The following is a 22,349-nucleotide window of genomic DNA, read 5'->3' on the forward strand; positions in this document are numbered from 1 at the left end:
CTATGAGTAGCTCTCTGGGTACCTGTGAGTAGCTCTCCGGGTACCTGTGAGTAGCTCTCTGGGTACCTGTGAGTAGCTCTCCGGGTAGCTGTGAGTAGCTCTCCTGGTACCTATGAGTAGCTCTCCGGGTACCTGTGAGTAGCTCTCTGGGTACCTGTGAGTAGCTCTCTGGGTACCTGTGAGTAGCTCTCTGGGTACCTGTGAGTAGCTCTCTGGGTACCTGTGAGTTGCTCTCCGGGTACCTGTGAGTAGCTCTCCGGGTACCTGTGAGTTGCTCTCCGGGTACCTGTGAGTAGCTCTCTGGGTACCTATGAGTAGCTCTCTGGGTACCTGTGAGTAGCTCTCCGGGTACCTGTGAGTAGCTCTCTGGGTACCTGTGAGTAGCTCTCCGGGTACCTGTGAGCAGCTCTCCGGGTACCTATGAGTAGCTCTCTGGGTACCTGTGAGTAGCTCTCCGGGTACCTGTGAGTAGCTCTCTGGGTACCTGTGAGTAGCTCTCCGGGTACCTGTGAGTAGCTCTCCGAGTACCTGTGAGTAGCTCTCTGGGTACCTGTGAGTAGCTCTCCGGGTACCTGTGAGTAGCTCTATGAGTAGCTCTCCGGGTACCTGTGAGTAGCTCTCTGGGTACCTGTGAGTAGCTCTCTGGGTACCTGTGAGTAGCTCTCTGGGTACCTGTGAGTAGCTCTCCGGGTACCTGTGAGTAGCTCTCTGGGTACCTGTGAGTAGCTCTCCAGCTACCTATGAGTAGCTCCCCGGGTACCTGTGAGTAGCTCTCCGGGTGCCTGTGTGAGTAGCTCTCCTGGTACCTGTGAGTAGCTCTCCTGGTACCTGTGAGTAGCTCTCCGGGTACCTGTGAGTAGCTCTCCTGGTACCTGTGAGTAGCTCTCCGGGTACCTGTGAGTAGCTCTCCGGGTACCTGTGAGTAGCTTTCCTGGTACCTGTGAGTAGCTCTCCTGGTACCTGTGAGTAGCTCTCCTGGTACCTGTGAGTAGCTCTCCGGGTAGCTGTGAGTAGCTCTCCTGGTACCTATGAGTAGCTCTCCGGGTACCTGTGAGTAGCTCTCTGGGTACCTGTGAGTAGCTCTCTGGGTACCTGTGAGTAGCTCTCCGGGTACCTGTGAGTAGCTCTCCTGGTACCTATGAGTAGCTCTCCGGGTACCTGTGAGTAGCTCTCTGGGTACCTGTGAGTAGCTCTCCAGCTACCTGTGAGTAGCTCTCTGGGTACCTGTGAGTAGCTCTCCAGCTACCTGTGAGTATCTCCCCGGGTACCTGTGAGTAGCTCTCCGGGTGCCTGTGTGAGTAGCTCTCCTGGTACCTGTGAGTAGCTCTCCTGGTACCTGTGAGTAGCTCTCCTGGTACCTGTGAGTAGCTCTCCTGGTACCTTTGAGTAACTCTCCAGGTACCTGTGAGCAGCTCTCCAGGTACCTGTGAGTAGCTCTCCGGGTACCTGTGAGTAGCTCTCTGGGTACCTGTGAGTAGCTCTCCTGGTACCTGTGAGTAGCTCTCCTGGTACCTGTGAGTTGCTCTCCTGGTGCCTGTGAGTAGCTCTCCAGCTACCTGTGAGTAGCTCTCTGGGTACCTGTGAGTAGCTCTCCAGCTACCTGTGAGTAGCTCCCCGGGTACCTGTGAGTAGCTCTCCGGGTGCCTGTGTGAGTAGCTCTCCTGGTACCTGTGAGTAGCTCTCCTGGTACCTGTGAGTAGCTCTCCTGGTACCTGTGAGTAGCTCTCCGGGTACCTGTGAGTAGCTCTCCTGGTACCTGTGAGTAGCTCTCCTGGTACCTTTGAGTAACTCTCCATGTACCTGTGAGCAGCTCTCCAGGTACCTGTGAGTAGCTCTCCTGGTACCTGTGAGTAGCTCTCCGGGTACCTGTGAGTAGCTCTCCGGGTACCTGTGAGTAGCTCTCTGGGTAACTGTGAGTAGCTCTCTGGGTAACTGTGAGTAGCTCTCTGGGTAACTGTGAGTAGCTCTCCATGTACCTGTGAGTAGCTCTCCATGTACCTGTGAGTAGCTCTCCTGGTACCTGTGAGTAGCTCTCAGGGTACCTGTGAGTAGCTCTCCGGGTACCTGTGAGTAGCTCTCCTGGTACCTGTGAGTAGCTCTCCTGGTACCTGTGAGTAGCTCTCCGGGTACCTGTGAGTAGCTCTCCGGGTACCTGTGAGTAGCTCTCTGGGTACCTGTGAGTAGCTCTCTGGGTAACTGTGAGTAGCTCTCTGGGTACCTGTGAGTAGCTCTCCTGGTACCTGTGAGTAGCTCTCCTGGTACCTTTGAGTAGCTCTTCAGGTACCTGTGAGTAGCTCTCTGGGTAACTGTGAGTAGCTCTCCATGTACCTGTGAGTAGCTCTCCTGGTACCTGTGAGTAGCTCTCCGGGTACCTGTGAGTAGCTCTCCGGGTGTGAGTAGCTCTCCGGGTACCTGTGAGTAGCTCTCCGGGTACCTGTGAGTAGCTCTCCGGGTGTGAGTAGCTCTCCGGGTACCTGTGAGTAGCTCTCCGGGTACCTGTGAGTAGCTCTCCGGGTACCTGTGAGTAGCTCTCCTGGTACCTGTGAGTAGCTCTCCTGGTACCTTTGAGTAGCTCTTCAGGTACCTGTGAGTAGCTCTCTGGGTAACTGTGAGTAGCTCTCCATGTACCTGTGAGTAGCTCTCCTGGTACCTGTGAGTAGCTCTCCGGGTACCTGTGAGTAGCTCTCCGGGTACCTGTGAGTAGCTCTACGGGTACCTGTGAGTAGCTCTCTGGGTAGCTGTGAGTAGCTCTCCGGGTACCTGTGAGTAGCTCTCCTGGTACCTGTGAGTAGCTCTCCTGGTACCTGTGAGTAGCTCTCCGGGTACCTGTGAGTAGCTCTCCGGGTACCTGTGAGTAGCTCTCCTGGTACCTGTGAGTAGCTCTCCGGGTACCTGTGAGTAGCTCTCCGGGTACCTGTGAGTAGCTCTACGGGTACCTGTGAGTAGCTCTCCGGGTACCTGTGAGTAGCTCTCCGGGTACCTGTGAGTAGCTTTCCTGGTACCTGTGAGTAGCTCTCCTGGTACCTGTGAGTAGCTCTCCGGGTACCTGTGAGTAGCTCTCCGGGTACCTGTGAGTAGCTCTCTGGATCCCTGCGAGTAGCTCTCCTGTGTGTAGCCTAGCCTACTGAACTAGAAGCTTTTATTTGACTGAATTAATGGATGTATCCCAACAATGAAAAGTGTGTATTTGAGACATAAATGTGTATTTTCGGAGCTCATAAGCTCATGTTTGAAGAGAATGGTTGAATGTGTATATGAATGCATACGTGTTTAGAGCTGATATTTGGATGGTAACTCATGCTGCCTCGCACACATGTTTCACTTATATTATGTTCTTGGTGCCAGGGGCACTGCAGCACTGGCTGGTATGTGGTACCCATGTGATCCTTGTGTTCGACGGGTACCAGGGCTGGGGTGCCCACAGCAGCATCCTTAGCGCGCCACCTAGCGGTACTTGTTAATTACTGCAAAGGCCCAAAAATGGCCTCATAATGTCTGGTCATCACGTCACTACAGCTCCTAAAATTGTACGTATGCACCAAAAGCTCTTCTTATGTTTTATTTTCCCGATTTAATTCCAAGCAGCCGTCAGATTTCAAGAAGACGGTGGTGGTTGCAGGTAACAAACTTCTTGTCCCATGAGATATAGGAACAGCTCCCGACGCTGTATTCTCGTCAGTTTGCCCTGCTTGGGACGCTCGTGATCCATCTACTCTGACAGGCCTACTTATTTCTTGCTGCTGCTTTCAGTTTCTGTTTCAAAAGTGTTTTTTTTTAGTTCCATGCATTATTGAGGTACTTGGCTCATGTTGTTTTATTTGTTACGTGCATTTTGTTTCTATGTTTTCTGGTGAGTGTAAGTCACACAGTGTCTACTGATCTGGATTTTCACAGCTGACCAACAAGTATTTTGATAACGTTTACACCTCCTCATTAATGATTCTTTCTGCACCTCTCTGCAAAGCTTGATTCTTCCATGTCAATTGTCAACAAGTGTCAGGGGTGCGTTCACTGCACAGACCCACTCATCGTAGTAGCAGTTGCCATGGATACATCCACCTGTAGACTTCTCACCTGTAGGATCATCAAAGACTTCAGATTGGCTCTGAAATTTCAACGCTCTTACGTTGACGGAAGGGGGCGCTAACTTCGTGTTCACGCCAGACATGGTACCACAGAAGCCATATAGCGCCTACCCCGGCCTAACAATGTCCGCTCCCTTTTTTCTGATAGATACATCTGCCAGTGGATTCCTCACCTTGTGAATATCCCCCTGTGTCAGCAGCATTCGAAAATTCTTTTTGTAGCTTCGCGCCGACGTGGCATGACGTCACAGAGGCACGGCATCGCGCGCGACTCCGCTGACGTCACCGACACCATAATAGGCCCACGCCGGCATGATGACATCAGTTCCCTTTTTTCCGCGTCGTCAACGCTAACAGTTTTCTGGGATCGTACAGTAGCTTTGTAGTAACTTTGTCTTCTTTCGAGATGTCTTCGAAGAAGACTGGTTTTAAGGCTTGCGGAGAATGTGGCAAGACTATGTACATAACTGATTCGCATGAATGCTGCGTCTGGTGCCTGAGCTCCGACCATGACGTCGAGGATTACCCATCTTGCAAGAAGATGACTCCGAAGGCCCTTCAGGAGAGGGAGACGAAGCTCCTCGTTGCGAAGCTGAAAAATAAAAAAGATAAGGAGGCTTCGAAGATTCGGTCGAGGCGGTCGAGGTCTCGATCTAGGTCGCGTTCGGAGTCGTCAGTTTACCTCCCTCATAATTTTCTGTTTAGTACGATCTCCCCTCCCAAGCGTTCAGGCCTTATGCTTTGTAGGGATTGCGATGGATGGATGGATGGAAGTCCGTCACTGTACTACTCACCATCTGCTCGTGGTGCTTAGGTTCTGACCTCGATGCCTGTGCTTACGACTCATGTCTGAAAATGATCCCTAGTACCATCCAGAAGTGAGAAGCCACAATCTGCATGGCCCTGGCCCGTGATGACGCAAAGTCGTCACCATCAAGACCAAGGCCCGGATCTCTCTCCTCACCCTCTTGTAGAGTGAAGAAAAAGAAACCTAGAAACCCCAAGAAGCAGGGGCGAGGTAGGTGGCCTTCATGACCTCAGACTCGCACATTATATTCATCATTGGCTACAGTTATTCGTGGTAAAGGCTTCTCACCTCACTCCTACCGGTTCAGAGGCGGTTCCACAGCTAGACCCGACCTTCAAGCCAACTCCAACAGCACCTTCATATCCATTGGCGTCAAGTCCGTCAATCCAGGGTTTTCCGGTGGTGCAGCCTTCCTTTCCGTAGTTCTGGAGCCGGGTACAGACCTTGCATTATTCCTCTTTTTTGCCAGGTCTTCAAACCCACCTGATGTTCCGTGGGACCTGGAGCACTGCCACCGAAGGTAGTTGGCGTTATACTATCAGTGCGTCGCCCCATCACAAACTAGGCCTATTCTGGCAGATGTTACAAATTTGTTGCATGACGCATGACGAATAACATAGGCCCCTTGCAGGCCAAGTTGTCTAAGGTCCTGCAGTTTGCAGTTTCCCTTGCCCAGAGAGGATGTGTGATTGGTACTTTCAACAGGTATTTAGCTGCATTCGACGTTCCTCTGACTATACGATCAGCCATCTTTATTTAAATCTCAGATTGTGATGTATTTCCTGAAAGGGTTGACTAATCCATATCCTCCAAACCCCCTTTGCTTTTCCTCATTGGTACCTTAATTTGGTTTCAACTTTTTTGACGAGGACTCCCTTTGAGCCCTAGCAAAGTTTGTCTCGAACGGATGTTGACATTGAAAATTGTTTTTCTATTGGCAATAGCCTTAGCTGGGTTAGCAAGTTAGAAGCTCCTAGTTCCCGTCCTCCATTTACATGTTTTTGCTTGGACAAGTTAGTGTTGAGGCTAGGCCTGCTCTCATACCTAAGGTGGTGACTCCTTTCCATCTAAGGCAATCCATTACTCTTCTGACTTTCAATACCCCGCCCCATCCCTCGCAGGAGGGGGAGCGGTTTCATTGTTTGGATCCTAAGCAGGCGGTGTGTGACTACCTAGGAAACCACCAAGGACACGACTGGATGACCAGCTCTAGTTTTGGTATGGTAGTCCCAAGAAAGGCAAAGTGATGCCAAAAAGGACTCTTTCGAAGTGGATTGTCCTCTTCATGAAGAGCGGTTATGCACCAGCCACGAAAGAACCTCCAGGGCTAAAGCTACCATCTCTGCTCTTGCAAGAGGAGGACCAATTCCAGATATACTGCGGGGTAGCTACGTGGGCTTCTCTGCACACGTTTGTCAAATATTACTGTCTAGATTCCAAGGTGCATTGATATGGTCCTTCAGCCAGGTCCTTCTTGCAGGATTTCCTTGTCCAACCATTGTTTAAACACCGTCTATCAGCTCCCCTCCTAGATGGGGTATGACTCTGTTATCTATTCTACAAGTGAGAAATCTGCAGGTGGAAATATCCATCAGAAGAAAAAGTTGCTTGCCTGCGGTAATGATGTTTGTGGTTGTTCTGTGTAGATTCCTCAGTGACCCGCTCCCCTCCCCGTTTGATGGATTGTTGAAGGGAATGTTAATAAGACCCCAGAATATATTTTGGCACTGCAGTACTCTGTCAGTCCGTCTACGTGCCTCGTAGGCTTTGGAAAAATTGATTCTGATGTTGTTACGCCGGGTTGGGTGCTATATGGCTTCGTTGATATCGTCAATAAGAAGCTAGCACCCCCTGTACGCGACATGAGCACTTAGAAGCTTCTGGATCCTGTCTGACTCCTAAGATTATTCTACAGGAGAGGAATCAATCAATCAATCAGAGTACTTGTAAAGCGCGCTACTTACCCGTGATGGTCTCAAGGCGCTGAGGGGAGGGGGGGGGATGCTGCTACTGTTTGAAGAGCCAGGTTTTGAGGAGTCTTCTGAAGGCGAGTAGGTCTTGGGTCTGCCGTATGTGGGTAGGGAGGGTGTTCCAGGTCTTGGCGGCGAGGTAGGAGAAGGATCTGCCGCCGGAGGTCGTACGTTGGATGCAGGGGACGGCGGCGAGGGCGAGGCTGGCGAGTGGGGGTGTGGAAGCTGAGTTTGCTGTTCAGGTAGGCTGGTCCGGCGTTGTGGAGTGCTTTGTTTGCGTTGGTAAGGAGCTTGAAGGTGATCCTCTTGTCGACGGGGAGCCAGTGTAGGTTTCTCGGGTGGGGGGGTGATGTGGCTGCGGCGGGGGACGTTGACGATCAGTCGGGCGGAGGCGTTTTGGATTCGTTGTAGTCGTTGTAGGTGTTTGGCTGGGATTCCTGTGTAGAGTGCGTTGCCATAGTTCAGTCTGCTACTGACGAGGGCAATCTGCAGGTAGATGGAACATCCACCCGAAAGATGGTTACCGCAGGTAAGTAACTTTTTTGTCATCCTCGCTTCTCTCAGAAGTAATGGTTTCCCATCATGCTTTATCAGACACTTGATCACATTAAAAACAAATACAGCGGAAACATTAAATCAGTCAGAAATAGGTTAAATAGACTTCACTCATCCAGGTGTATCTGTGAATCCTGAAGCTGCTCCACCTTACTTTGATGCTGGCTTTAAGTCAGATATACAACCCTCCGACTGGGGGATATGGGAGAAGGCTCACAGCTCGCGATGTTAAACCAATCAATTCAGATAATACACCTCACACTGCTGATACCGGCTGAGATGTGCTTGACAACACAGACTTGCACTGGTGGAAAAAAGAGCTAAGAGATCCTGTAAATGTATCAATGAAAATGTGAGCTCCCCTCTTCTCTCAGAAATGTTGGATGCTCTGGGGGAACAGTTAGAAGATCCAGTGTTAGTTGTTCAGCCCATTTCTTCTGATTGGTCGCCTACTACGCCACTCATTTCAGATAGGCTGAAGCACATAGGTCTCCTTTAAAGGAACTTGTCTGCTATAAATGAATAGTTGAATGCCCTAGGCCCGCTTTAGCGAAACAAGTTTACGATTGAAAACAAATTCATTGCTTTCTTCGACAAGTGAAGAAAGATTACAAAAGAAAGATCCCAAAAAGTGTAATGAGGCGTGTGGTATCCTTATATGTCAACCTCTTGGAAGCAATTGTATGGGTTATAAAAAAACTGGAAAGGTGGAAAAATCTGAAGAATCTGGGTTTACCTATCAGTTAATTGGTATTGAAGAATAATTTGTTTCCTGGGGAGCTCTAAATCTGCTCTGTCGAGAAGGCCCTAAGGGTTTGTTAATAAAAATAAACCACACACTTGCGGAATTGTCATCTCAGAGCCTATGTTTTGAGGACAGCTTCAATAAGGACATCTACGAATACATTACAACATTCACATCTATTGATAAAGGTTGGACTTTGTTACGTAAGATCTCTGGACCGTGGATCTCTATCTAGATCCCCTGGGACCGCCCGGCTGGTCTTTTTGCCCAGAATCGCCAGTCCCAATCCTGTTCTAACCGGGGATAATTCCGTTTCTAGTGTTCGGGGTGACATTTGTCCCTCAAAGACATCAAAGCTTTAGGCAACATCTCAACAGGGCACGGTCAAGAGTTGCCTTTACACCCTGGTAAGTGTTCAATCTCTGCCCAAGCTAGTTGTAGGTTGCATCTCCCAGACCATTCACCAGGCTTTATCCAGATCATCAACTAATCTTGCAGCCATATGCATCAAGCGATTTAGGAATCGCAAACGGTGCGAATCGCAAAAATCGGCCGTTTGCGATTCCTAAATCACTATTAGGGATGCATCAAAAAGAAAAGACAAGAAATCGCTAATTTTTGCGATTTATAGAATTGCGATTGCATTTAAGGAATCGCAATTTGCGATTCCTTAAATGCAATCCATGACATCCTTAACAATAGCGAATTCGCAATTAGGAGGAAAAAAATTACCATAAGGTAGGACCTCATGGTAATTTGCGAAAATTCTAAAAAATGCATTTTTTTGCACTTTTCACACTGTCATGTTGTGCACACACATGCCCTCAGGGCATGTGTGTGCACAACATATGTGCATAGATTGATTTCAGGGGTGCAACAGGGTGTCCTTTGGACACCCCTACACCCTTGAAATCGCAATCTCAATTTGCGATTAGCTAATTGCGAATCGCAAATTGAGATTGTCTTCCCATTCATTCCTATGGGCCTTTTGGCCCATAGGAATCAATGGGAAGGGATTCCTTAATTGCGATTCGCAAATTGTGAATCGCAATTAAGGAATAATAAGGAATCTCTAAAAAAATAGCGATTTTTTGATGCATTGCCGTTTGCGATTCCTTAATTGCGATTCCTTAATTTTCGCAATTAAGGAATCGCAAACGGCAACAATGATGCATGTACCTGTTGGTCTTTACAAGCCCCCCTGGTCTGCATGGCTCGGTGCTGTTTGGAATCTGGTTCCAATCCCATTGGGGCAGGGTTTTCGGTCTTCGTAGCCAAGACTGGCAACGCCTGCACAACTTTTAATAATGACAGATCAGAGGTCTCTATATATCATGAGTACATGTATGACAAACCAGTAGCTGAACTTACTTGGATTCACAGACTCTGTGGAGGTATGCGGTTAAGTACCCCTCCTTTTTCAAAATATAATACATTGTGAACTAAATTCTATCATAATCTGCCGGCGCGGAATAATTACGTATGAAAAATTAATGGATGATTATACAGTGACAGAATATGGTAGATATGTATGTTTATGGCTAATGCATTAGGTCTTTTTTTAATATTCCATGTTGGTGTGTCGTATGTCTTGCATAGTTTATTATGTTGTATATGTTTTATTGAATCGATAAAGAGGATTTTATGAATTAGGAATACATTTATAATTTTCTCTATACATGAACCTGAATCTATTTTTTGCAGTGTTCACAGAGGTGACTGATGATGTAGGGAGATGTGTAAATGTGTGAAGAAGTGGCACCTTGGGCAGTAATGTTTATGGGACATTTTGATGATCTGAACCTAGTAGTAGTTATCGTCCTTATGTCTTATAGGACATGTGTTTATTTCCACTTTTTAGCCACTATTGCCTTGTTTAAATCTTGCTCCTGCTAAGAATTAAAGCAGGAATGTAAAACAGAATACTCACCTCCAAGTATTTAATACATTTAGGACTTTCCTACTACATAGAATAATTTCAAACATCCACGTCATCCTACCATGCTTGGTCAGGAGCGAGAAAGGAAGCATAGAGATTATTTTTTGTATTTAAGTTCTTGTAGGTACAATTTGTTAAAGGAAGGCGGACTGTAGAGGGATATGTGAATAACAAGAACCCCCCTGAACCATGTATACAATGATTCCTAGGACAGGGATATATCATTTAAGTATTATCATTCCTAGGCAATCTCTAATATAAACATTAGTGTATGGCACCATACATGATCTATGAAGAAAATATCCACAAATCAACAATTAAAGTGGCAAAACAAATAATGAAAGCGTAGAGCAAATTGTTGAAAAAAAGGGGTTTACAGTTTTTAATGGTTTTGTTTAAAAATCCTTAAACTAGGATATACATAGTACATCAATCAATACACATTACATAAAAAAGAGAATCTATCTCATATAAGTACATAAAAACATTTTTTCTTAAAAAATTGCACAAATTAATTTAATATTCTTTCACATAGTACATCAATCAATACACATTACATTAAAAAGAGATATCTATCTCATATAAGTACATAAAAACATTTTTTCTTAAAAAGTGGCACAAATAAATTTTAATATTCTTTCGACGCGCGTTTTGGCGTTTTGACACGCCTTCTTCAGGAAAAGCCACGAAAATGTCTGTCAAATGAATATTACATAAGACACAAACATTAACATTATATACCAAACACATAATACATTAAAAACGATTACACAATATATTCACTATATATATATAGAAAACCATTTCCATTTTGCATATGTTCTAATCCTATACATCAAATAAAACTCTCTCTGTTTTCTGTAAACATAATTCTTCTTTAATGGTGCTTTTGGTATAATATATACTAGTCAAAGTACTCTTTGGAAAGAGGGAGTGAGAAGGCAGAGGTGGCTTGTGTTGGAAGATGCTCAGGCTGACACTTGTTGGTTGATACTCACAGCGTATGCTGACCGGGACGCGCATACCAGACCCGGCACCTGAAGACACACAGGACAAGTCTCCACACAGCCCCCGAGAGAGAGAAGATGTCCAGAAACTCCGGGATCTCCTACAACAAAGAGACAATGAGATCAGTATCCTTTCCGCCTTCATCTGTTGGAGGTTTGAGGTCTGAGTGAAGTGTGAGTGTCTGTCAGTCCCCTGAAGAGAGTGAGCCTGTCTCACAGCTAGAGAAATTTACAAACACAGGCCAATATTCGTTTTCTGCCAATTTTGAGTTACTAAATGATGGGGAACAACCTTTACAACGAAGGTTTTACAACGCGGTACTGTTACCACGCAACTTTTACAACGCAAGTCGTTACAACGACTTGCGCTGGGGGGCGCTCCAGGATAGTAAATAGTTTAATTTACTATCCAACTCCTTCCCTACTATCCACGGGGACTGGAGTTGGAATAGTAAATTAAAATATTTACTATCCAGCGCCCCCCAACGCAAGTCGTTGTAACGACTTGCGTTGTAAAAGTTGCGTAGTAACGGCACGCGTTGTAAAAGTACGCGTTGTAACGTCGTACATCCCTAAATGATAAATGAAGATATACAAATGAAAGTGGCTTGGGAGAAAAGTTACTTTGCACCATTCTGTTGACTGTAATTAGGGCACAGAAGTGTTTCTTTAATGACCAGGGTCCTACTTTTAGGCTGTTTTGAAGCTGATTTTTAGACTCTGCCTCAAAGGGAGGTTTTTTTCTGGTTGTTCTTAAGACTACCAGGATGAAATTTAAATAAAACACAAGATGTTGTCGGAGGAGCCTTCAAATTTGCATTGATCATTTGGGTAAAACCGCTGTCCATGCGCAGAAGAAGTAAAAGTTAAATATTTTAGAATTAAGAATTGATTTATGCTTGGGGGACATTGGTCCTTTGCTGAGACCATGGGCATGGGTGGTGTAATAAAACTATGTTGTAGGGAGTGCAGTTCACAAGTGTTTGCACCCTCCACGCTTCTAATGCACACTTGAGAAATGGTGATCTTTCTTTGTCCTAACCCCACTCCTCCTGGTCATTACTCACCTCTCTGAGTCTGCACCTCCCAGCAGGAATTCATCTAGCTACCGCAGCAGACCTTTCCTGGTATGAAGGACCCAGTGGTGGGTGTCTACTAAAGGTTCTGCCTCCCTACACCCTTTTGGTTTTGTTTTTCTTGACTTTCGTGACTTGTGTGCTTCCCGCCTTGTTTTGTTTTTTGAGATGGCCTCTTTCTGATAGATACATCTGCCGTGTGGAATTCTCACCTTGTGAATATCCCCCTGCGTCAGCAACGTTCGGAAATTTTCTTCGTAGCACGCCGACATGGACGACGTCACAGGAGTACGACCTCGCGCGTGACTCCGTCTCACGTCACCGACTCCTTATCAGGCCCACGCCGGCGTGATGACGTCAGTTCCCTTTTTTCCGCGTCTTCGACGCTAACGGTTTTTTGGGATCTTCTGCGATACTTTGTATCTTCTATTTTTACAGTGTTGCTGTTTTTCCCTTGATTCTTCTTCTTTCATCGAGGATGTCGTCGAGGAAGACAGGCTTCAAACAATGCGGGTCTTGCGCTCGAATGATGTCGATCACCGAGCCGCATGGCGACTGCTTGTGGTGTCTTGGATCAAGCCACGACGTCAAGAACTGTCGGTCTTGCTTCAAGATGAACCCTAAGGCACTAAGAGAGCGCGAGGCAAAACTTCTTCTTGCGAAAATAAAAGGTAGAGAGATTGGGAGATCTTCGAGGTCGACGTCGAGACGCTCGAAGTCGAGACAAGGATCTCGTTCGAAGTCGAGGTCGGCTTCGAGGTCGAGATCCAGAGCGAGATCGAGGTCCGGAGCGAAGTCGAGGTCCAGGGAGAGATCGAGATCTGGATCCAAATCGGCTTCGGGTCACGCTTCAAGCTCCTCGAAGAGGAAGCACAAGAGGAGGAAGCACAGCTCTAGGCATCATTCGGGGAAGGATACTTCGGATTCGAAGAAGAAGTCTCGTAAACATCATAAGGACTTCGTTTCTCCGTCTCCTGCTCAATCTCTCAGAGGTTCTCCGACTCCGGAACAAGAACCGGATCCGATATCTCAACATTCTTTGGAGCATGAGGAAGAGGAGGAGGTAATTCCTCAAACTCCGACTCCGATGGAAACTCCTGTAGATCAAGGAGGTCAAAATGAGCCTATGTCAGATCGTCCTCCTTCAGAACATCCGGTAGGTTCTTACCCTCCTTTTCCTGGTCCTGGACAGGACCCCTCGCATTTCCTTAATGCGATGTTTGGAGTTTACTCCAGAGCAATGTACCCCACTGGAGCACCTGTTGGTCCCATGGGTCCATTGGCTTACAACTTGGGCATTCCTCAGTCTTACGCCCCAGCTCCATTTGTGCCATTTATGCCGGCGCCTCTTACACCTTGGCTCGGTACGGCTCCGCCGAGGTCTTCGACTCCGCATGCGGCTTCGCCGACTCCGGATCGACCTCGTAGTTTGGATCGAGGTACCACGCCAGTCCTTGAGTCTCGTCTTCCAGTTACCCCAGCTCTTCGCTCGACGTCGGAACCGGCTCCGTCGGAGTCGTTGCCGGATCCGTCGACTTCGGTTCGTGTGGAGTGGTCGAGACGCAGGGCTCAGCGTCTTTTGGAAGAGAAAAGGGGTGAAGATTCTGATATGGAAGAGGGTGAGCTTCTTGATCATGATGATTATTTTGAAGACCTACAGAATGCTAGTGGTCTGGAGCTCTCTCCTGAATGGGGTTTGCCTTCAGTTTCGGATGCACCATCCAAGGAAGTGGCACCTTACCATGTCGTTATTAGGAAGGCTGCAGATCTTCTCAACTTAACCTTGCCTACTGTTGAGTACAAACCCAACATCCTTACAGAGGTTTTGCACTCTCCTTCTTCTATTATTGAACCTACACTGCCGTTCACGGATGCCTTAACTGATCCGATAAAGGAGGTCTGGAAGAGGCCATTGACTGCTCCTGCTGTTTCTAGGTCTGTTGCAAGACGCTACAGAGTGGCTCCTGGTGACCCTGAATTTCTCTCTTCTCATCCTTCTCTGGAGAGTCTAGTGGTGCAGGCTGCATGTTCTAACAGATCTGCAGGTTCATTTCCTCAGGTACCAGCAGACAAAGACTCAAAAAAATTGGATCAATCTGCAAAGAAGATTTTCTCTTCGGGCAGCATGGCCCTAAAATCCACTAATGCTACTTGCCTTTTGGGTAGATATGTCCATGCGTTGATGGATTCTGTGAAGCAATTATCATCCAAGCTTCCAGAGGAGGATAGAAAGAACTTTAATGAAGTGGTCTCTGATACTCAGGCTGCGGCACGCATGGTTATTCAGAGTGGCATGGACACAGTTGATTCTGTTGCCAGGATTATGGGCTCTACTGTTGCCACCAGGAGAGCCGCATGGCTAAAGTCCTCTGATTTTTCTGCAGATGTGCAATCTAAGTTGCTGGACCTACCTTTTGATGGGACTGGTCTTTTTGGAAAAAAGGCGGATGTCGCACTGGAAAGATTTAAAGATAGCAGGGCTACTGCAAGATCTTTGGGCCTCCAGATGAGAGGATCGACAACTAGGAAGTTTAGAGGCTTCGGTAGATCTTCTTTTCGTCCCTTCAGGCAAAGCCAATAGCAACAGCAACAACAGCAGAACCCTCCTATAGAGGTAGACAGAAGGGTCGTGGACGTGGGCGTCAAGTCTCCTCCTCCTCCACTTCCTCTAATAATGCCCAACCCCCACCCGCATCAGCAAAGCAGCCCTAGATCCACCATTCTGGATCATGTGGGGCCGGTAGGGGGTCGGCTTACTCATTTTCTACGAGATTGGGAATCGGTTACATCAGATCTTTGGGTTCTCAATCTCGTAGAAAATGGATATGCACTTCCTTTTCAGGAATTCCCTCCCAATTACCCTCCTTGCCAAGGTTATTGTTCGGAGGACCATCTTCTTCTCCTGCAGGAAGAAGTCCTGGCACTATTCAGAAAGGGTGCAATAGAGGTGGTTCCAGAGCAGGAAAGGGGTCAGGGGTGCTACTCCCGGTATTTCCTGATACCCAAGAAGGATGGCAGACTTCGACCAATCCTGGACCTCAGGATTTTGAACTTCTATCTCAAACAGGAGAAGTTCAAGATGCTCACTCTTGCACAGGTTCTTCAAGCGCTGATGGAAGAAGACTGGATGGTGTCGATCGACTTGCAGGATGCGTATTTTCACATCCCAATCCTGAAGTCGCACAGGAAGTATCTCCGTTTTACGGTGGGATCGCAACACTACCAGTTTGCGGTCCTTCCTTTTGGGCTTACTACTGCACCTAGGTGATGGCAGTGGTGGCTGCGCATCTCAGAAGATCGGGGATTCCTGTGTTCCCCTATCTGGACGACTGGCTGATCAAAGCGGAGTCGCCGGAGAATGTGCTTCATCATCTGCTAGAGACAACTCAGTTGTTGCACAGGTTGGGTTTTTCGATAAATGTACCCAAGTCTCACCTGGTGCCCTCCCAGCGCAACCTGTTCATAGGTGCGGTACTGGACACTACTGTGTGTCGTACATTCCCTCCACCTCAAAGGATTCACGACATACAGGAAATGATTCCTTTATTTTACAATGGAGCAGTTGTTCTAGTCTTGAAGGTCCTTCGTCTGCTCGGTCTGATGGCTTCTTGCATTCTGTTGGTCAATCATGCACGCTGGCACATGAGGGCACTCCAGTGGTGCCTCCGCAGGCAGTGGTATCAGCACAACGGAGATCTCAGGGGGTCAGTGAGGATCTCCAGAGAAACTGCAGCGGATCTGTCTTGGTGGGGCGTGGAAGGCAATCTGTCTCAAGGAAAGCCTTTCCAACTGCCTCTATCGGTTGCCACAGTGATCACGGATGCCTCCACTCTAGGGTGGGTGCTCATCTTGGGGATCTGGAGGTCAAAGGTCTTTGGTCTCCAGAGGAAAGGTTGCTTCATATCAACCTTCTAGAGTTGCGGGCGATACGTTTGGCGCTCAAGGCCTTCCTCCCTTCCCTTCGCGGTCAGTCAGTTCAAGTCCTGACGGACAACACGACCGCGATGTGGTACATCAACAAACAGGGAGGAGTAGGGTCGCAGTGTCTCTGCAGAGAGGCTCTGCGTCTCTGGTCCTGGGTTCAGGACCACCAGATTTGTCTGATGGCAAATCATCTGGCCGGGGTTCTGAACGTTCGTGCAGACGTTCTCAGTCGGCAGTTCTCTGCCGATCACGAGTGGAGGCTTCACCCGGAGGTTGTTCACGACATCTTTCAGATGTGGGGGACTCCTCGGGTGGACCTGTTCGCCACTCTTGAGAACGCTCATTGCCTGTCATTCTGCAGTCTCCAGTATCCGATGCAAGGAGCTTTGGGGGACGCGTTTCAGTTGAGTTGGGACTCTCAACTCCTTTACGCGTTTCCTCCCATACCTTTGATTCCTCGGGTTCTGAGGAAGATTCGCCAAGACCGGGCCCAAGTCATATTGATCGCCCCGGATTGGCCAAGAAGGGTGTGGTACACAGACCTTCTCCACCTCTCCTCTCACCCGCCGCTCCGTCTCCCTCACAGGGCAGACCTCCTCTCTCAGATGGAGGGGCAAGTTCTACACCCCCACCTCCGGACATTACACCTTCATGCCTGGAGATTGAGCGGGGCAACTTGAGTTCTTTTTCTCTCCCTCATGATGTGGTGGATGTCATTCTTTCTGCCAGGCGTGACTCCACTAAGTCCATTTATTCGTATAGGTGGTCTAAATTTGTCTCTTGGTGCAGGGAGAGGGATGTTGACCCTTTGAGGGCTCATTTGTCTGACATTTTGCAGTTTGCTCTTTCACTGGCGCAGCAAGGATTTGCTGTTGCCACAGTCAAGGGGTATCTTTCTGCCTTATCGGCATTTCTCTGTTTGCCGGATCAGCCCTCTCTTTTTAAGTCTCCGGTGGTTTTGCGATTTTTGAAGGGACTCATTAATAAGTTCCCTCCTACTCCTTTTGTGATTCCTCATTGGGATTTGAATCTTGTGCTGACCTTTTTGATGTGTTCTCCCTTCGAACCTTTGCACAAGTGTCCCATGAGACTCCTTTCTTTTAAAACGATTTTCCTCGTTGCAATCACCTCGGCAAGGAGGGTAAGTGAGCTTCAGGCTCTTAGTTCCAAGCCCCCATTCCTGTCCATTCATGCTGAAAGGATGGTTCTTAGGACCAGGGCTGCTTTTCTGCCTAAGGTGGTATCTCCCTTCCATCTTGGACAATCCGTTACCCTTCCTACCTTCTATCCTCCCCCACACCCTTCTAAGGAGGAAGAGAGGCTGCATCGCCTGGACCCTAAAAGGGCGGTGTCTTTCTATCTAGACAGAATTAAAGACTTCCGGATAGATGACCAGCTGTTTGTTGGTTTTGCTGGCTGCAAGAAGGGCAGAGCGGTGCACAAGCACACACTTTCCAGGTGGATAATCCTGTGCATTAAGATTTGCTACTCACTGGCGGGTAAGGACCCTCCTGAGGGTATTAGAGCACATTCAACTAGAGCTAAGTCTCCAACATCTGCTTTGTCTAGAGGTGTGCCTGTAGAGGACATTTGCAGGGCCGCGACTTGGGCCTCCCTCCACACTTTCACGAAGCACTACTGCTTGGATACCGAGGTGAGGAGGGATGGTCACTTCGCGCGCTCTGTTCTCCAAGATTTCCTGTTATAGCAGAGTGGACACCCTCCTCCGGGAGTGGGGACTGCTGTGGGACTCTATTCACAAGGTGAGGAATCCACACGGCAGATGTATCTATCAGAAGAACAAGTTACTTACCTTCGGTAACGCTTTTTCTGGTAGATACAATATCTGCCTGTGGATTCCTCACATGCCCACCCGCCTCCCCGTTGTCCACTCTGTTATACCTGGTCTTTATGTATATATGTTTGCTGCTATTATGCTATTTCTACTGCACGCTTTGTGTGCGTATTTGATTGGTATGTACTGTGTACACTGTATATTTGCATATTTGCTGTCGTTGGTCCGTCCGTGTGCCTCGAAGGCACGGAAAAAAGGGCGGAACTGACGTCATCACGCCGGCGTGGGCCTGATAAGGAGCCCGTGACGTCAGACGGAGTCACGCGCGAGGTCGTACTCCTGTGACGTCGTCCACGTCTGCGTGCTACGAAGAAAATTTCCGAACGTTGCTGACGCAGGGGGATATTCACAAGGTGAGGAATCCACAGGCAGATATTGTATCTACCAGAAAAAGCGTTACCGAAGGTAAGTAACTTGTTCGTCTATACCCACGACCTGGACCCACCATTTTGTCTGATGACCCTTGATCGTTTTTCTCTTTTTCCTGGACGGCCTTAAATTTATATGTAAATATATATTATATAATTGTCCAAGCCTAATTGCTGTTAAAATGTATTCCTGTGTGAATTTGTTATTTGTATATATAGAATTCTAACCACTAGTGTATGTAGTACACTTTTATACTTACTACTATTCCTACGTGATTTTAGAGTTTATCTATTTGTATCTCTTCCTTGAGTGACTTTCAACTTGTACATGTAACATTTTTTCCTGGTTTTATCTCTTCCTTGTGTGACTTTACACCTTGTACATTTCCAATTTGTTTCCTGTTTTTATCTCTTCCTTGTGTGACTTTACACCTTGTACATTTGCAATTTTTTCCTGGTTTTATCTCTTCCTTGTGTGACTTTACACCTTGTACATTTTCATTTTTTTTCCTATTTTTCTCTCCCTTGAGTGACTTTACACCTTGTACATTTGCAATTTTTTCCTTTTTTTATCTCTTCCTTGTGTGACTTTACACCTTGTACATTTGCAATTTTTTCCTGTTTTTATCTCTTCCTTGAGTGACTTTACACCTTGTACATTTGCAATTTTTTCCTGTTTTTATCTCTTCCTTGTGTGACTTTACACCTTGTACATTTGCAATTTTTTCCTGTTTTTCTCTTTCTTGTGTGACTTTACACCTTGTACATTTGCAATTTGTTCCTGTTTTTATCTCTTCCTTGAGTGACTTTACACCTTGTACATTTGCAATTTTTTCCTGTTTTTATCTCTTCCTTGTGTGACTTTACACCTTGTACATTTGCAATTTTTTCCTGTTTTTATCTCTTCCTTGTGTGACTTTACGCCTTGTACATTTGCAATTTTTTCCTGTTTTTATCTCTTCCTTGTGTGACTTTACACCTTGTACATTTGCAATTTTTTCCTGTTTTTATCTCTTCCTTGTGTGATTTTACGCCTTGTACATTTGCAATGTTTTCCTGTTTTTATCTCTTCCTTGTGTGACTTTAAACCTTGTACATTTCCAAATTTTTTCCTGTTTTTATCTCTTCCTTGTGTGACTTTACACCTTGTACATTTCCAATTTTTTCCTGGTTTTATCTCTTCCTTGTGTGACTTTACACCTTGTACATTTGCATTTTTTTTCCTATTTTTCTCTCTCCCTTGAGTGACTTTACACCTTGTACATTTGCAATTTTTTCCTGTTTTTATCTCTTCCTTGTGTGATTTTACACCTTGTACATTTGCAATTTTTTCCTGTTTTTATCTCTTCCTTGTGTGACTTTACACCTTGTACATTTGCAATTTTTTCCTGTTTTTATCTCTTCCTTGAGTGACTTTACACCTTGTACATTTGCAATTTTTTCCTGTTTTTATCTCTTCCTTGTGTGACTTTACACCTTGTACATTTGCAATTTTTTCCTGTTTTTATCTCTTCTTTGTGTGACTTTACACCTTGTACATTTGCAATTTTTTCCTGTTTTTATCTCTTCCTTGTGTGACTTTACACCTTGTACATTTGCAATTTTTTCCTGTTTTTATCTCTTCCTTGTGTGACTTTACGCCTTGTACATTTGCAATTTTTTCCTGTTTGTATCTTTTCCTTGTGTGACTTTACACCTTGTACATTTGCAATTGTTTCCTATTTTTCTCTCCCTTAAGTGACTTTACACCTTGTAGATTTGCAATTTTTTCCTGTTTTTATCTCTCCCTTGTGTGACATTACACCTTGTACATTTGCAATTTTTTTCCTATTTTTCTCTTCCTTGAGTGACTTTACACCTTGTACATTTGCAATTTTTTTCCCTATTTTTCTCTTCCTTGAGTGACTTTACAGCTTGTACATTTGCAATTTTTTTCTGTTTCTATCTCTTATGTAACTCATGTAATCCAAAGTCCTTATGTAACGCAACTGGTTCTTTTGTAAAGTGCTCTGACACCTTCGGGTAATGGTCGCGCTATATACAATCGCATTAAATAAATAAAATAAAAATAAAATAGTTAATGAAGTTTAGCTCAAAGTAATCTAGGCATTACCTCTAGGAAGAGGGACTATTTATAAGTGGGGAGGAATTTAGGCCCCGTATTTCCTCCCACTTCCCAGAACTACCAGTACCATGGGCATTGGTAATTCTGGGGGTGGATTAGAACTGATTATAAGATTTTAGGCTATACCATGCAGGAATTATTGTTTCATTGCTCTTACTTGCCTGTTTTTCTTAACCTTTGTGCAGACTCTCACACTTGCATGGATGTGTCTGGGTGAAAACTCCAGACTCAGTGTACCTACAGATCTTGTAATTTCGATAGGGTCATTAAGTATTGTTACACCACTTATCTTGATTAAGTGAGCACTTATAATGTGGCCCGAGTCCCTCTACCTTGTCTCACTCCTTCAGTAATGACACGCGTTGTGCATAGAGACCGAGGACCTATCTTCCTGCTCCAATTAACTGGCAACCTGAAAAAACAGAGATAGTAGCCATGGATGCTATTAACAACAAAGATACATTGAGTAGGAGTCCAGCAAACTTCTTGAAGGGTCATCCCTGTCAACTCTCTTAGTGATGGAAAAATCCCTTGGGTTGATCTGCGCTTTAGGAAAGTGCTGCTGACTAGAGTCTCTCTGTTGGTGGATCCGAGCAGCGAATAGACAATGTTTTGGAACCACGGCCCCAATGAGACATGCACCAGCCAGCGCTGCTGACTGGATTCTCTGTTGGCGGATACTAGCTGTGAATAGACAATGCGTCCGGAACCGCGACCACCAATGAGACATGCGTCACCCATCGCTGCTGACTGGATTCTCTGTTGGTTCATCCTAGCAGCGAATGGACAATGGTTCTGGAACCCCAACCACCAATGAGACATGCGTCACCCAGTCCTGCTGACTGGATTCTCAGTTGGCGGATCCTAACAGCGAATGGACAATGCGTCCGGAACTGGGGCCACCAATGAGACATGCGTCACCCATCGCTGCTGACTGGATTCTCTGTTGGCGGATCCTAGCAGCGAATGGACAATGCATCCGGAACTGGGGCCACCAATGAGACATGCGTCACCCATCGCTGCTGACTGGATTCTCTGTTGGCAGATCCTAGCAGCGAATAGACAATGCGTCTGGACCCCCAGCCACCAATGAGACATGCGTCACCCAGTGCTGCTGACTGGATTCTCTGTTGGCGGATCCTAGCAGCGAATGGACAATGCGTCTGGGGCCGCGGCCACCAATGAGACATGCGTCACCCAGTGCTGCTGACTGGATTCTCTGTTGGCGGATACTAGCTGTGAATAGACAATGCGTCCGGAACCGCGACCACCAATGAGACATGCGTCACCCATCGCTGCTGACTGGATTCTCTGTTGGTTCATCCTAGCAGCGAATGGACAATGGTTCTGGAACCCCAACCACCAATGAGACATGCGTCACCCAGTCCTGCTGACTGGATTCTCAGTTGGCGGATCCTAACAGCGAATGGACAATGCGTCCGGAACTGGGGCCACCAATGAGACATGCGTCACCCATCGCTGCTGACTGGATTCTCTGTTGGCGGATCCTAGCAGCGAATGGACAATGCATCCGGAACTGGGGCCACCAATGAGACATGCGTCACCCATCGCTGCTGACTGGATTCTCTGTTGGCAGATCCTAGCAGCGAATAGACAATGCGTCTGGACCCCCAGCCACCAATGAGACATGCGTCACCCAGTGCTGCTGACTGGATTCTCTGTTGGCGGATCCTAGCAGCGAATGGACAATGCGTCTGGGGCCGCGGCCACCAATGAGACATGCGTCACCCATCGCTGCTGACTGGATTCTCTGTTGGCGGATACTAGCTGTGAATAGACAATGCGTCCGGAACCGCGACCACCAATGAGACATGCAGCAGCCAGTACTGCTGACTGGATTCTCTGTTGGTTCATCCTAGCAGCAAATGGAC

General features: G+C 46.9%; 1 protein-coding gene across 1 annotated transcript in view; it reads left to right on the forward strand.

The window, feature by feature from the left end:
* KIF6 (kinesin family member 6) overlaps positions 1 to 22,349 on the forward strand; it is a 1,617,941-nt gene that overhangs the window by 671,816 nt on the left and 923,776 nt on the right. The window contains exon 12 of the mRNA XM_078647330.1: positions 11,103 to 11,235. Coding sequence (XP_078503456.1) covers positions 11,103 to 11,235 — 133 coding nt within the window. The remainder of the gene's footprint in view (positions 1 to 11,102; positions 11,236 to 22,349) is intronic.

Source organism: Lissotriton helveticus, chromosome 6 (genome assembly GCF_964261635.1).
Source record: "Lissotriton helveticus chromosome 6, aLisHel1.1, whole genome shotgun sequence".
NCBI classification, from domain to species: domain Eukaryota; kingdom Metazoa; phylum Chordata; class Amphibia; order Caudata; family Salamandridae; genus Lissotriton; species Lissotriton helveticus.